The sequence below is a fragment of the Brassica napus genome, chromosome A1, assembly GCF_020379485.1.
Source record: "Brassica napus cultivar Da-Ae chromosome A1, Da-Ae, whole genome shotgun sequence".
Lineage (NCBI taxonomy): Eukaryota > Viridiplantae > Streptophyta > Magnoliopsida > Brassicales > Brassicaceae > Brassica > Brassica napus.
The window spans coordinates 18,815,523-18,829,537 of NC_063434.1; the positions used below are offsets into that span (position 1 = coordinate 18,815,523).

General features: G+C 36.6%; 2 protein-coding genes across 3 annotated transcripts; one reads left to right on the plus strand and one right to left on the minus strand.

The window, feature by feature from the left end:
• The first annotated feature begins 3,556 nt into the window (after nt 1–3,556).
• LOC106360676 lies at nt 3,557–5,590 on the plus strand. Its single transcript, XM_013800313.3, has one exon. It carries the CDS (start codon nt 4,127–4,129, stop codon nt 5,384–5,386), a length of 1,260 nt encoding a protein of 419 aa, XP_013655767.1. The 5' UTR covers nt 3,557–4,126; the 3' UTR covers nt 5,387–5,590.
• On the minus strand, nt 5,574–7,644 carry LOC106360677 (beta carbonic anhydrase 6, mitochondrial). 2 transcript variants are annotated; one of them, XM_013800314.3, is made up of 10 exons: nt 7,390–7,644; nt 7,246–7,307; nt 7,095–7,159; nt 6,837–6,968; nt 6,690–6,738; nt 6,495–6,608; nt 6,346–6,399; nt 6,187–6,275; nt 6,002–6,119; nt 5,574–5,910 (listed from the first exon to the last, which is right to left on the minus strand). In XM_013800314.3, exons 1-10 carry the CDS (start codon nt 7,403–7,405, stop codon nt 5,722–5,724), a joined length of 888 nt encoding a protein of 295 aa, XP_013655768.1. In that variant the 5' UTR covers nt 7,406–7,644; the 3' UTR covers nt 5,574–5,721. The 2 variants fall into 2 exon arrangements, with proteins under 2 accessions (XP_013655768.1, XP_022545557.1); XM_022689836.2 differs by having other exon boundaries at nt 6,002–6,104; nt 7,390–7,641.
• Between the last annotated feature and the right edge of the window lie 6,371 nt (nt 7,645–14,015).

A 14,015-nucleotide genomic window follows, 5' to 3' on the forward strand; every position in this document is an offset into this window, starting at 1 on the left:
CTAGAATGTATCTGGTGCTCTCATCTTCTGAGGCTACTTGACCTACGGTCCCATCTGCCTCATAACATTGACCAATTCTAGCTTCGAGATGGAGAGATTGGAGATGTCTGGCCATGTCAACACTACCATTATTTTGGCTTTCTCTATAGGCTGATTGTGTTACCTCCTTTCTAGGCTTCTGATTGGGTTTGTCGTATTTGTTGCTTTTTGCCCCCTTCTGTTCCTGTTTTTAGGAATCTTGGATTGATAGCTGAGTCCCTTCCCGTTTTATATGTGCCCATACCCGGGACAATACACCCTGCACATTCTTGCATTGGTATTTGATTAACTTCTTGTACAAGTCTCCGTCACGTAGCATGCCTCTCTTGAAGGCAGAGATAGCGGTTGAGGTATTGCATCCTGGGATGGATATCTTCTCCTGGTTGAAGTGTGCTATATAGCTACGCAGGGGATCAACCCGATGCTGAAGAAATTCGTAAAGGTCATCAACTTTTTTCTCTAGGTTCCTGGTACTCGCGAACTGCTCCAGTCGGTTATGGCCGCCAAGGAACATATCGATCTGTTTGGCAGGTTGATGTACAACTGCAAGGCAGGCCCGGTCAGAGTTGAGCCAAAATCTTTGCACATTGCGACTTCCCTGAGTTCCTTCTAGATCGTTATAGTAAGCATCCGCTGCTTGTACATAACTACATGGTTGTATGGGTCGCTGATGTCGTCGTATATTCTCATGTTGGGCAAGAGAACTTATTTGGCATCTCTATCAAGGCAATATCATCCACGAAGGGGGGTGTAAGCGTAGGAATCATGAGCACTTCTTTCGATTTGGGGAGCGACACCCGGGAGCCTCTCAATCAATCATTGACTGACTCTCAATCATTGACTGAATGACTTTGAACTTCTTGGATAAGACCTGCTATAGATAGGCTGTCATCGCGGATTTCTTTACGGCGACTGCTTCCTGCATCTCACCGTCTATATACGAGTCAGACACATTATCTGAATGGTTCTCTTGAGTTCCTCTCGTAGTATCAGTCCCAGTAGTTGGTTCTCCATTCGGTGGTGGAGTCCGAATGATGGCGATGCCTCCCTCAGTTAGAGTTTCCAGAGGTTGCATGAGTCGAACGCGGATTCGGAACCAGCGTCTCTTGTTGCTCGTCGTACGGAGAGCTGAATTATCTTCTCGAAGAACCAATTTTATAGCTTCGATCTGTGAAAGTTTTCATTGTATTCTTCAAGACTTGAACCTCCAAGAGTAGTCTAGGGTTACCTGTAGAGGTGTTATTTTCCCGAGATCTGTGTAACACTATGACTTGGCTTTGCAAGGGTTCGTTCTGTGTTTCCAACTCAATTTTGACCAGAGTGGCCGAAAGATGCTCATTATGCTCACTTTGCATCATCGTCACATAGTCTAGATTATCCCCTCCCCCCTCTTTCTACAGCTAAACTGTTAGGACAAATTTGTGTATGTGCGTTTATGGTACTACAAAAACGTACAAAAGAGTAAACAAGAAAGTATTGTATTATTGATCTTTAGAATACGAATTACAACCGTTGGTGTAAAAACCATTGTTCTAGCCGTCTAACTCTGGTATTTGTGTCTATAATGGTCAATCTCTTGTTTTAGGGTTTGAATCCCCTTTATATAGGTTGTTCGTAGTCTTCCATATTCTGAAATATGGAAGAATCGTTTTTAGTAGAAATCTTCTATTTTACCCGTAGATAAAATATGAAGCAAGGTTTGAGCCGGAATTTCTCCTAAACAAAAACCAGAAAGTTGGCGTTCTCCTTGAAATCAGGAGTAATGTCTTCCTAAATTTTTTATTCCCAACAATCCTCCACGATAACAAATTGTTTGATGTATGTTTCTCAATCGGAAAGTTCTCAACAAAAATATATTTTCATAACACCTAAAATTTTGGTTGTTTTCAAACATGATCATTGTAAATAATATTATGTTATATATATATATATATATCATTTGATAAATTACGTTTTTAAAAGAAAATATTATTAATATGAATTTAAAGTGAGTTAGCTAATCATTTAAATGATGCCACAAAACATTATTGATTAACCAATTTACAATAAAGTATTTTTAAAATAGTAAAACACCATATTTTGAAGCATCTTCTAAAACGTTTTACATTGTGAAAGGTAGGAGTACCTTTTGTTTGTTGGTCAAAGATTGTTCTTATTTTCTTTGGAAATGATTAAGTTCGTTGTAAATGTCCAACTAGTTTATGTTTCATCATACCTATAACAGAGTCAAAAGTCAAAATAACTAAGAACTGGAACATGTTAGCACTGATGTGGCCATACCCTAATAAAAGAGGGTGATGAGACCTGAAACTCCAAGAGTAGTTCAAGGTTACCTGTAGAGGTGTTATTTTCCGGAGCTCTGTGTAACTCTGTCACTTGGCTTTGCAAGGGTTCGATATGTGCTTGCAACTCAATTTTGAATGGAGTGGTCGGAAGCTGCTAGTTATGTTCACTTTGCATCATCGTCACATAGTCTAGATTACTCCATCCTCTCTCTCCTCTTTTCCTTCTAGCACCAAACTGTTAGAGTAAATTTGTGTAGATGGGTTTATGATACTACGACAACGTATAAGAGAGTAAACAAAAAAGTATTGTATTATTGATCTTTAGAGTAGGAACTCAAACGGTTGGTGTAAGAATCATAGTTCTAGCAGCCTACCTCTAGTATTTGTGTGTATAATGGTCGATCCCTTGTTCTAGGGTTTGAATCCCCCTTATATGGGTTGTTCGTAAGCGGCAATCAACAAGTTAGAAACTTCCGTACTTTGAAATATAGAATAATTTCTTTCACTAAAATTCTTCCATTTTACCTAGATGTAGAAATGAAGCCGAGTTTGAGCCGAAATTTCTTCCATGCAAGAATCAGAAGGTCGGCGTTCTGCTCTGAAACATGAGTAATGTCTTCTTAAATTGTTTATTCCCAACAATAACAAATTGTTTGATGTACGTTTGAAAGTTCTCAACAAAATATTATTTTCAGATGACACCTAAAATTTTGGTTGTTTTTCAAAAATGATCATTGTAAATAATATTATGTTTGTTATATATATCATTTGATAAATTATATTAAAAATATTATTAATAAAATGAATTTAAGGTGAGTAGGTAATCATTTAAATGATGCCATAAAACATTATTCATTAACCAATTTTCAATAATTTTTAAACTAGTAAAACATCATAGTTTGAAACATCTTCTAAAACATTTTACATTGTGAAAAGAAGGCGTACCTTTTGTTTGTTGGTCAAAGATTGCTCTTATTTTCTTTGGAAATGATTAAGCGCCGTCTAAATGTCCAACTAGTGTTTGTGTTTCATCATACCTATAACAACAGAGTTAAAACAAGTAAGAACTGGAATACGTTAGCACTGAAGTGGCCATACCCTAATAAAAGAGGGTGATGAGATTACTTGCAAAACAGGTTATTGCCCCCATGAATTTAGCTAAATATCTTAAAATAGGTAGGGGTATAGCGTAAACAAAGGCTTAAAAAAAAAACAGAAAATCCCTTTATATTTTCAATCCAAATCTCTCTCACCTCTTGCGGAAAAGAAAAAAAAAACTTAAGCCTCAAGAAATCAATTCTGACAAAAACCTTTTTCCTGCTCTCAATCTCTTTTTCATCCCATATGTTGCTTCCGTGAGTGATATCTTTTCTTTGGAAAGAATGGGAAGAAACATCTGAGGATTCATTGATAACCAGACATAATATATTCAAACCAAGAAAATATATATATTTGTGTGTGTGTCTAAATGATGAAATAGCAGATTGAGAGCAAGAAAGAGGTACATAGGCGATAACCGCAATGGAGATACAGAGAATGAGGCAGCTGATGTCCCTTTGGTCTAATTTGAAGAGCAGCCGTGTTTCTCTAACTGGTGGAAATCATACAGCCGCTAGGTTCTGCACTCGCTAGACTCGCCTTTCTCTCTTCCTTCTCTCTTCTCTCTTTTCTTCTTTTACCTGTTTTCTCTTCTTATAATTCCTTTTAATTCTCTATTAGCTTTCTCTTCTCTTTTTCATCTTCTTTAACTTTCAACTGCACTTTTGGGGCGCTCTCTTCGTCTCACCAAACATAAAAAAAAAATGGTGTTTGTTACTGTCCATGACTTTCACTCCATGTGCCAAAAGCATTGTCACTACCTCTTGAAAAAAAGAGAACATTCAAGCTCTTCTCTGGGCTCTGCAGATTCTTTCTTCAAGGCTTCTCGTTCTGAAGTCTTGACTCTTTTTATGAGATCAATGCTTTTGGCTTTGTTGTTTCTTTCGTTTACTTGGTTGAGTCTGCTGAAGTGTGAAACTGATTCGACCGCTGCATCTAAGTTGGTTGAATCTGACCAACATGAGCTATTATTGCCTTTGCTTCTGAATGATTTAGAGAAGGAAGGTCTGTTTAAGCTTGGGGATAAAGCCCTCCTCCTTAGTGGAGGAGATGATGAGGTCACGGTTACTTCATACTCTCAAACAGTTATCGAAACCGAGGTGCTTTTCGTATCTGCAAGCGATGAGGAGACGCAGAGTATGGTCCCAAGCGAGACCTTTGATTTTGCATTTGCACATTCTCGTCACATTGACTCTGCTGAGTTTCTAGACCGGGCTCTCAAAGTCGGCGGCATCCTCACCGTCCAGCTCAACCTCCAGGATCTTCCTCCAAACTTCTTGGAACACTTAAACTACGAAATAGTCTACATGAAGAGCTCCGAGTACACGGTTATGGCGATGAGGAAAACAGAGGGAAAACAGGAGGGCACAGTGGCCCCCGGGAGAAAGCTTCTCGCTATCACAGAAGAAGAGGCCAAGAAAAATGCTTTGAGTAAGCTAGAGGATGTTCTCCTTGAACCACCAAGAGCAGCTTCGAGGAAATCAAGAACCTACTTGAAACGGACAAGGTACCTCCCAGACCTTATGGGGGACACCATGGACCTGGGGAGTTACTCAAGGCGAGTATTTATCGATGTGGGTAATGGAAAAGGAAGCAGTGGAACAGAATGGTTCGTTAAGAATTACCCAACAAGGAACCTCAAGTTTGAGATGTACAAGATTAAGACAGTGAACGATGAGATGAGCCTAGAATCTGAAAATATGGGGATGACCGAGTGGCTCAAAGAGAATGTGAAGGAGGAGGAATACGTGGTGATGAAGGCAGAGGCTGAAGTGGTGGAGGAGATGATGAGGAGCAAGTCCATAAAAATGGTGGATGAGCTTTTCTTGGAGTGCAAGCCAAAGGGTTTAGGGCTAAGGGGAAGGAAGATGCAGAGTAAGAGTGGTAAGGCTTATTGGGAGTGTTTGGCTCTATATGGCAAACTTAGAGATGAAGGTGTTGCGGTGCATCAATGGTGGGGTTGAAGTTTAAGAACATGGAGACAGACCTGAGAGAGATTATCCATCAATACCAGTCTCTTTTTATTCTATTTTATATTTTCTTTCTCTGTCGTCAGTTTTTATTTTATTTTGTGTCATCTTATGATCATCAATGTAATGTTGTTCTGTTTGAAGTATTTTGTGGTGTTGTAAGTTTGGGGATCTAATGAGCTTAATTAAATATCTTTAGTTATTCCTCACTGAAATTTATTTTGTTTTCCTTCCAGACTATACAAATACTTATTTACAGTAAATTGCATTAGGTTTACATATACAAAGGCACATTTGGACGTTAGAACTGATAGTTGCTGTACATTTTCTCAGTTCCATATCTCTTTGTCTGAAACATAGAATTCATTGCTATTCTTGTCTGAACTGAGCCTCCACTTCTCAAGACTACAATCTGACAAATTGTAATAACATCCATGAATCTTGACTTCACCACTCTTTACTCTATCTCTTATCCATGGATAGGTTATCAAATTCATCACGGAATCTTTTATAGATTCCTGCTCCAAACACAACATGCACACACATAAATCAGATTCAGGTACAAGAGACCCTGAAGTAACAGAGAGAAGATGTTTGGAAATTTGATACCTTCTCACAGTTTCTGCACTGTTCATCAAAACTTAAGTGTGATGAAGCTTCTTGTGTTCTTAACTTGGCGGCTTTTCCATTCATGACCCATCTCTCTACCAAACTATACACACAAAAGTTGTTGCTAGAATAAAGCAATTTGAAGATTTGCTGAGAAAAAAACATTAGTGTAGATATATCTATACCTAGACGGTTGTTCTAGATGGTTTTGATGGTTCATAAGCGCTGCGATTCCTCCACAATTGCTATGACCCATTACTATAATGTTCTCAACCTATGCAGAAACAACATGAGTGTATACATTCTTTCGCTGCAATGTTCACTATGTATGTGTTTAAGCTTACTTGAAGAGTAGTGACTGCAAATTCAAGAGCTGAGTTGGTTTCTGTTGGCCCATTCTTTCAATCAAAAAGAGGAAAACAACAAAAGGGTTTCAGAGGTTATCTTGATGTAAGAAAAACTGTAAGTAGAAAAATGAGTAACTCTTATACACCTGAATGGGCGTGATGAGATTGGCAACATTTCGGATAGTAAAAGCTTCACCAGGTTGAAAACCTAGTACATAAGAAGGACACACCCTTGAATCTGCACATCCTATCACCATAACCTGTTTTCTTTTTCTTTGTCAGTAATTTCTTTACCAATTAATTGAATAAACCTGAATAATTCTGTTGAGTCTCACACTCACCTTTGGTGATTGAGCTACGGCCAAAGCTTGAAACTTCTCTATCTGTGGTCTGATTTTATGGATTCCATTCATCAATTTAAAAAGAATCAAAGAAAAACAGAGAAAAAAAAAAGATAGATGATCATGAAAGTGAGTTTCTATACTTACAAATACTTTTGTCTCTTGAATCTAAGAAACCTCTGTCTCATCTCACCCAGAAAATCATAACTTGTCTCAGTATCTCTGTTTTCTTGCAAAAAATCTTCTCTACTTCCCAATTCCTGAACCATGTTTGTCCTCCTACCATAAAAAAAAAAAAAAACAGAGTAATCTTTGTCTTTATTATTAGATTCCCTTAATTTCAAAGATTCTAGCTTTATAGAAACGCAACTTTGAAGAACAAAGACAAAACTCTTAACTTATCACCTTGGTAATAATCTTATTGCTTTTGCTTCACCAAGCTGAAACCGATTCGATCCGGTTTGTTGCAGCTTCAACAAGTAGTTTTAAATAAAAATGTAAACTTAGGTTGGAAGTTATGTAATTGAGAATATCAAGATCAAGGTGTGGGACTCACTCTTTGAAGACAACCATTGCTATATACTGATGTTGCAGAGACGAAGCGACGAGCTCTTCCACCTGAACATGGAAACACAAGGATGGCGTTTAGGAAATTAGTTCAGCTGATAAACTTTGAACAGCTTTTGATCAGAAGACTCACATAGTGTTAACGCCATTTTTGTGGAACTGTCTTTTCTATTTTTTCTTTTCAATGGTCTTCGATCTTACTATTAATAGTATATTTTATATATTTTGTTTGTGTATTATTTATTATTTATCAATAGTGCAAAAATGATTCCTCTTTCGGATTAGTATTATTATCGAAGAAGAAAAGAAAGAAACTAACCAGTAGTAAAAAGTAGTTTAAAAATATGAATTTAAATATGAATTTGCATCACTAAATCTTATATAATATTCAAGAAGAGCGAAGTAAAGAGGAACAAGGCGAAAGAGGTGGCAAATGCTTATCCAGGGAAGAAGGAAAGTTACGCACGGGATACGTCTCATTGCCTTGTCACATGTCATTTCCACTTGCCAATAATCCATTCTTATTCATTTTTATGAAAAATGAATAATATTCATTCTGGATTGACAAGTACGCCAGTGATAAGAAGGTTTACATATGAATTTGTGGAAGATGGACAAACTCACCAAATTCTAAGTTGAATTTTTCAAATTTTAAATAAAACTCATTATTGTATAATCTTTTTTTTTCAATAGATTCTGAACAAAATTTTTTCAATAAAATAATCTACATAAATAGAAACTAGAAAATTTCATTCATTAACAAATATAAATGAAAAATCTCCAAAATAACACATTTCTAAGTTTATGTCACAAAATAGCCCTCAAAAACTAAAATGACCAAAATAGCATTTTATCTTTTGAAAAATTTAATTTTTTTTTTTCAAAATTTGAAATCTTATCCCCAAAACCCTACTCCCCAACTCTAAACCCTAAAACCTAAACTTTAAACCCTAAACCCTAAATCCTAAACCCCACCCCTTAACTATAAACCCTAATGTCTAAATTAATTTACCATTGGAGTATAAATGTATATTTATCTCTTTTGATAAAACATTAAGTGGTATTTTGGTCATTTTTATTTTTAGAGGCTATATTTGTGACAAAAAAATTTTTAATGCTATCCTAGTCATTTTCTCAAATATAAATTATTTTAATGAATAATCAGTTTAGTCCCTAGTATAAAATAATTTTTCAACTAAAATAAAAAAGTTGATTTTTTTTCCAATTTTAAACTCTTATTTTTTAAATAATTTTAGAACAAAGTTTTAAGAACCATTTCCTATAGGTATGTAAATTATTCGTGAAATTAACATATTTTCAAACATTTTAAAAATACCTTTTAGACTTTAAAATATTTCACAAAAAATATTTAATATATATATATATATATATATTTATTTATTTATTTATATTTTAATCATAGAATTAGGATTTAAAATTACATTATGCATGTCAAAATTATTTTCAAAAGTTTATTGTATTTTAGGAATCACTTTAAAATATGCAACTAATTCCTTAAAATTACTTTACTTTTTCTATAAATTTAATGACATTATATTAGGCTTCACAATATGGAGGATTTTCAAAAAAAAATGTATCTAAAAATTAATTTTAACATACATCAGTATACATTTTCTTCACTAGTTCACAAAAATTAGGTGACAAACTAAAAATCAGAAAATTATTTTTATAATTTTTACTTTGCAAATTCTGACACATATAAAAAGTCTACTCGATATATTCTATTTACAATCCAATCTATATTTTATCTCACAATTTATAATTTTAATTAAAAACACATTTGATTAAAAATTGATATAAATTATTTAAATATGAAGTTTTTAAAATATGTAAATTAATATAATTTATTAAATTTTTGGGGTTTAAAGAAAAACAGTTGATTTATAGTTTAGAGGAAACTTGTCATATCCCCGATCCTAGATAGGATCACTGAGATATACCATGGGACAGGGGAACATAAAAACCAATTGAAAAATACAAAGGTAAATGCTTCATTGTCTGAATATTGGGTTTATTTTGAGTCATGTTTGAGCTTAAACAAGGAAACAAAGGAAATTGAAGAAATAGAGTTAGATCGAGCTAAAGAAATAGTGAGACTAGTTAGCCGACCTAGAAAGAACTTATGTCCGAGCTCAGTTAAATTAGGTCAGCTAGATCAGCTGATAGTCCGAGCTCAACTACCAGCTGGCGGAAGCTCAACTCAGCTAGGAAGAGTATTCGGGGGAAATTATGGACCAGTGGTCGAGCATGGTTTGATTATAATCGGTCCATACTAAGGTGACAAAGCCTTAGCACATGTGGCAAGAATGCTAAGCGGTTGAGGCAGTTTTTGTCCGAAGAGGCGCGTATGGACATGTGTTTCACCTAGGAGGTAGTTGGACGAGTTTTCTCTATAAATACAAAGCTTTCGATGCGATTTTGGACACATAATTCGTAGGAAAATACCCAAAAATCAGAAAGAAATGCAAAACATAAGAGAGAAACTTGGTCGTGGAAAGGGGAAGAACTGATTAGAGTCACGCTAAGAAAAAAATTCGAAAACAGTTGTTTGAAGAGCAATCTGAACATGGATCCAAAGGATAAAGGGAAAGATGTGGGCACTCCTAAGTACACATCCAAGGTGAGTGGGTGAACCGTCTATGTCATCGGCCATATAGTGGATCGATCAAATCGGTTCTAGGGTTGAGCGGTTGAAATCGGTTATATTCTTCTCTCTAACTTGACTGTTTAGTTCTTTTTCTCTGCATCTTGACCAATGGAGTTAGCCTTAGGGGCGAGTAATGGACCATGGAAGTAATCCGGTCCGATCAAGGGATCCATGTCATAAGGGCTGGACACGTTAGATCACAGATCATGGTCGATTGGCTTAATCAATTTATGGGTGACTCGGTTGTTCAGTGGTCATGCTAGTTGATCTATAGGCCTGGGCATTCGGGTCGTCGGGTCGGATTCGGGTCGGGTCCTTTCGGGTCCGGGTCTTTCGAGTCTAAGAGTTTAGGACCCGATAGGGTAATTTCAAATTTTCGATTCCGGGTCGGTTCGGGTCGTGCCGGGTCCGGGTCGGGTCGGGTCTTAGATAGTTAGACCCATTCGGGTAATTAGAATTTATCGGTTCGGATTCGGTTCGGTTTCGGGTCGGGTTCGGTTCGGGTTCGATCTAAAAAAGACCTAAAAATACAAAAAAAATATCTGAAAATATTTATATATATCCGAAAATATTCAAAATTTTATTCAAAATTTGTGTTTTTATTATATTAAAATGTGTATATATACTAAACTATGCGAAATACAACAACAATTCGTTGTCTCCTAGTGGTTGACCCCCATATTCTCTAGACAAATAACCCGTCTTCGAATACCCCTTAATGCATTTTATTTAATTTACATTATTAATTCGGGTACCCATCGGGTTTCGGGTTCGGGTCGGGTCGGGTCCAAGACCCGCGGGTCCTCTACAACAAGACCCGATAGGGTAATTTGATCAGGTCGGTTCCTACCCGAACCGGGTTTTTTCGGATCGGTTTCGGGTCGGGTCTTCGGGTCCGGGTAAAATGCCCAGGCCTATTGATCTAGATATGAAAACTGAACATATTTGACTTGAATAAGTGACTAAATAAGTCAATATTTATAAATGGGAAACTCATGTTAGACTTAGAAACAATCTGAATGTAAGATGCATGATAGAAACCGAACTCACTAAGCTATCGTTAGTTTGCTTATGATTATGTTGGTTTCAGGAACCAAAGGTGATTGTGGGAAAGAATTGTCTTAACCATGAAGACTCAAAGCCAAGGAAGATGGGTAGGGTGATAGACTGGTTTAGGATCAAACATTATAGTAGCTTATTATGCAACCTCAACAATTGTATTGAATCTTTTGTTTTATAAATAAAGAAATCAGTTTATCCTATCTATCTAAATTATTCATATTGACTCTAAACAATGAATAATAGAATGACTGGACTGAATGTTTTAAAGAATAAGACCTTAAATGGACTGATTGGCTTAGACCACTTAATGGTCAAGCAGTAAGAACTTCCTTTGGCTTAGAAGCCGGATGGGGTCTTACATGGTGAAAGGTCTGTTTTACTGGAAAGAGTTAGCAAAAGGTATACATATGTATTTGAGAAGTTGTGTATTTTGTCAGAGATGCAAATATGACATTGCGAGTCCGAATTTATTACAGCCTCTCCCTATCCTAAGAGCAGTTTGGATTGATATTTCAATGAATTTCACTGATGGTTTACCAAACTCGTTTGGTAAGACGGTGATATTTGTGGTCAACAGACTGAGCAAAGCTGGTCGTTTTATGCTTTTGTCTCACCCTTTTACTGTCAATTTTGTCGCTCAAACATTTTTGGACAATGTTTTCAAATGGCACTGATTTCCTCCTTCCGTTGCCAGTGACATAGATGTAATCTTCCTCAGTGATTTATGGCAAGAACTATGCAAGTTGCAAGGTTGTTCTCTGAATATGTTTACAGCTTACCATCCTCAGAATGATGGGATAACTGAGGTGGTTGATAGATGTTTGGAAACTTACCTTAGATGCATGACGAGTGATAAGCCTTATATTTATATGTGGAGTAAATGGCTACAATTAACAAAATTTAGATATACCACCAACTATCATTCTTCTACCATTATAACTCCATATGAAGGTGTGTATGGACCCCTGTTCGGAAACTTGATATGCTTTCCTCGTACGCTCGGGCTGGGCTTAGCGCCGAATGAAAAAATCGAAGATTTTGTGGGGATTAATCGGCGATTTATTTTCGATTATATATGGTGTATTGGTGAAAAATCCAAAGAAGTTCACTTGGTGTAGCGGTTAAGGGATGTTTTAATTACTTAGCAACCTGACTTGAGCAAGGATGATGGCTTTTTGCCATTTTTTAGCTATAACTTAAATGAGGGGTAAATTTGTCATTTACTTAGCATTTTCTTCTAGGTTTTCTGCAACAAAAACTCGACCGCTGTTCCAATTGTTACGAGTTTTAGATCGATTTCTTTGTTTTTCTTGTTGTTTTCAAGTAAACTTCATGAATCTTATGTAGATTAGTTGTTTTGTAGGTTAAAAGTTAAAACGAGTGGAATTGTAAGACTTTTTAGAAACTCCGATTTTTTGGCCGAATTGCTCTAACTTGCCACGGTACTCAACCGTTCAGCGATTTTCCGGGAGTTGACTCGCTAACTCGGCCGAGTTTTAGAACAGAGGTATAGACAAAGTCCGCTGGTATTTTAGAAATTTCATCTACTCAGGGCTCAACATTGTATGTAGCAGATGACTGTTTCTCATAGAAGTGAAAGAAGTTTTAAAATTGGTGACTGGGTTTTCTTGAATTTGCAGCCTCACAGGCAGCAATCAGTGGTGATTCTCACTTCATAGAAGCTTTGCTCTAAGTACTATGGTCCATACAAGACACTAGAAAAACACGGAAAATGGTGTATCGTCTGCAACTTCCGAATTAATGGTCAAAGATACACTCAGTGTTTCATCTATCACAACTAAAGAAGTTTGTATGAGGGAATCATCTTCTACTTAATTACCATCCATAGCTCATTATAGGGGTGAATCCACTAAAAAAGGAAGGGTGTCACATGACACCCTATAAATGTAAAATCATTTAATTGTGGTTGTTTACTATATAAAACCAATATCTCAAATGGTAAGTTTCAGGCAATGAACTCATGAAACTCTGGTTCGATTCTTCTTTTGACCCCTTTTTCATTATTAGTATAAATATTAAATGCTCATTGTCTTCGTTGTTGTTTTTCTATGAACAACCATTTTGATGTGTAAACATTTTTTTTCTTGAAACTAATAGATGTATCAAAATTTTGCGCTCATTGTGTTTGAAGATTCATCTATAAAAAAATGTCTACAGGTAAATAACAATTCCGTGTTTGTTGAACATTGAATTTTATCAGTAGAGTAAATCATATTTTCCCTGTCAGGTCACAACATGTCACGAAAATAGTATTATCACATATAATCAAATCTTGCGAAATCTGGCTAATCTTGAATCACGCCGAACCAACGTTTTTTCTTTCTATAATTCGATTCACTAACATCATTCTTTAACCAAACTCAAGGATAACTATTGTTGAAGATGGACTTTCGACCCCCACATAGCTCCACCTACATTGGTCCATTATGAAAAGAAAAAAGTCCGACTCAAAATGAATAATCCATCACTTTCTCTACAAATATAGTCACTTCATTGAAATAGAAACACTTTTTAAAGAGACAAGTAGAATGTAATTTTATAAAAGTCTCATCAGGAGATGTAGAAGGTCATGAGCCTAGCGGTCATGTGCCTCCGGCAAGATGCGCTGTCATGTGCCTCCGGCGAGATGCGCCCTCATGTGCCTCCGGCGAGATGGAGCGTCATGTGCCTCCGTCGAGATGCACTATTATGCTGGCGTCATCACTTTGACGACGTTGCTATCCAGCAGTGTTATCCCAGGAAGCATCACTCTGGATTCACCATCCAGCGTTATTATTCTGATGGTGTCAGTCTGACGTCAGTTTCCAAAATTGTTATTGTGGCAGCATAACTGGTGCCGTCGTATGGTGTTACTCCCACGTTATCATTCTGCCTCGTCTCGCTAACATCGCCATTCAGAATTATCAATCTGTGCCGTCTCTCCAGCATCATCTGGCGGTTGTTATGGGTTATCATCCAGTGTCATCACTCCATCATCACCTTGGCGTGTTGTCCACATATCTCGTCGT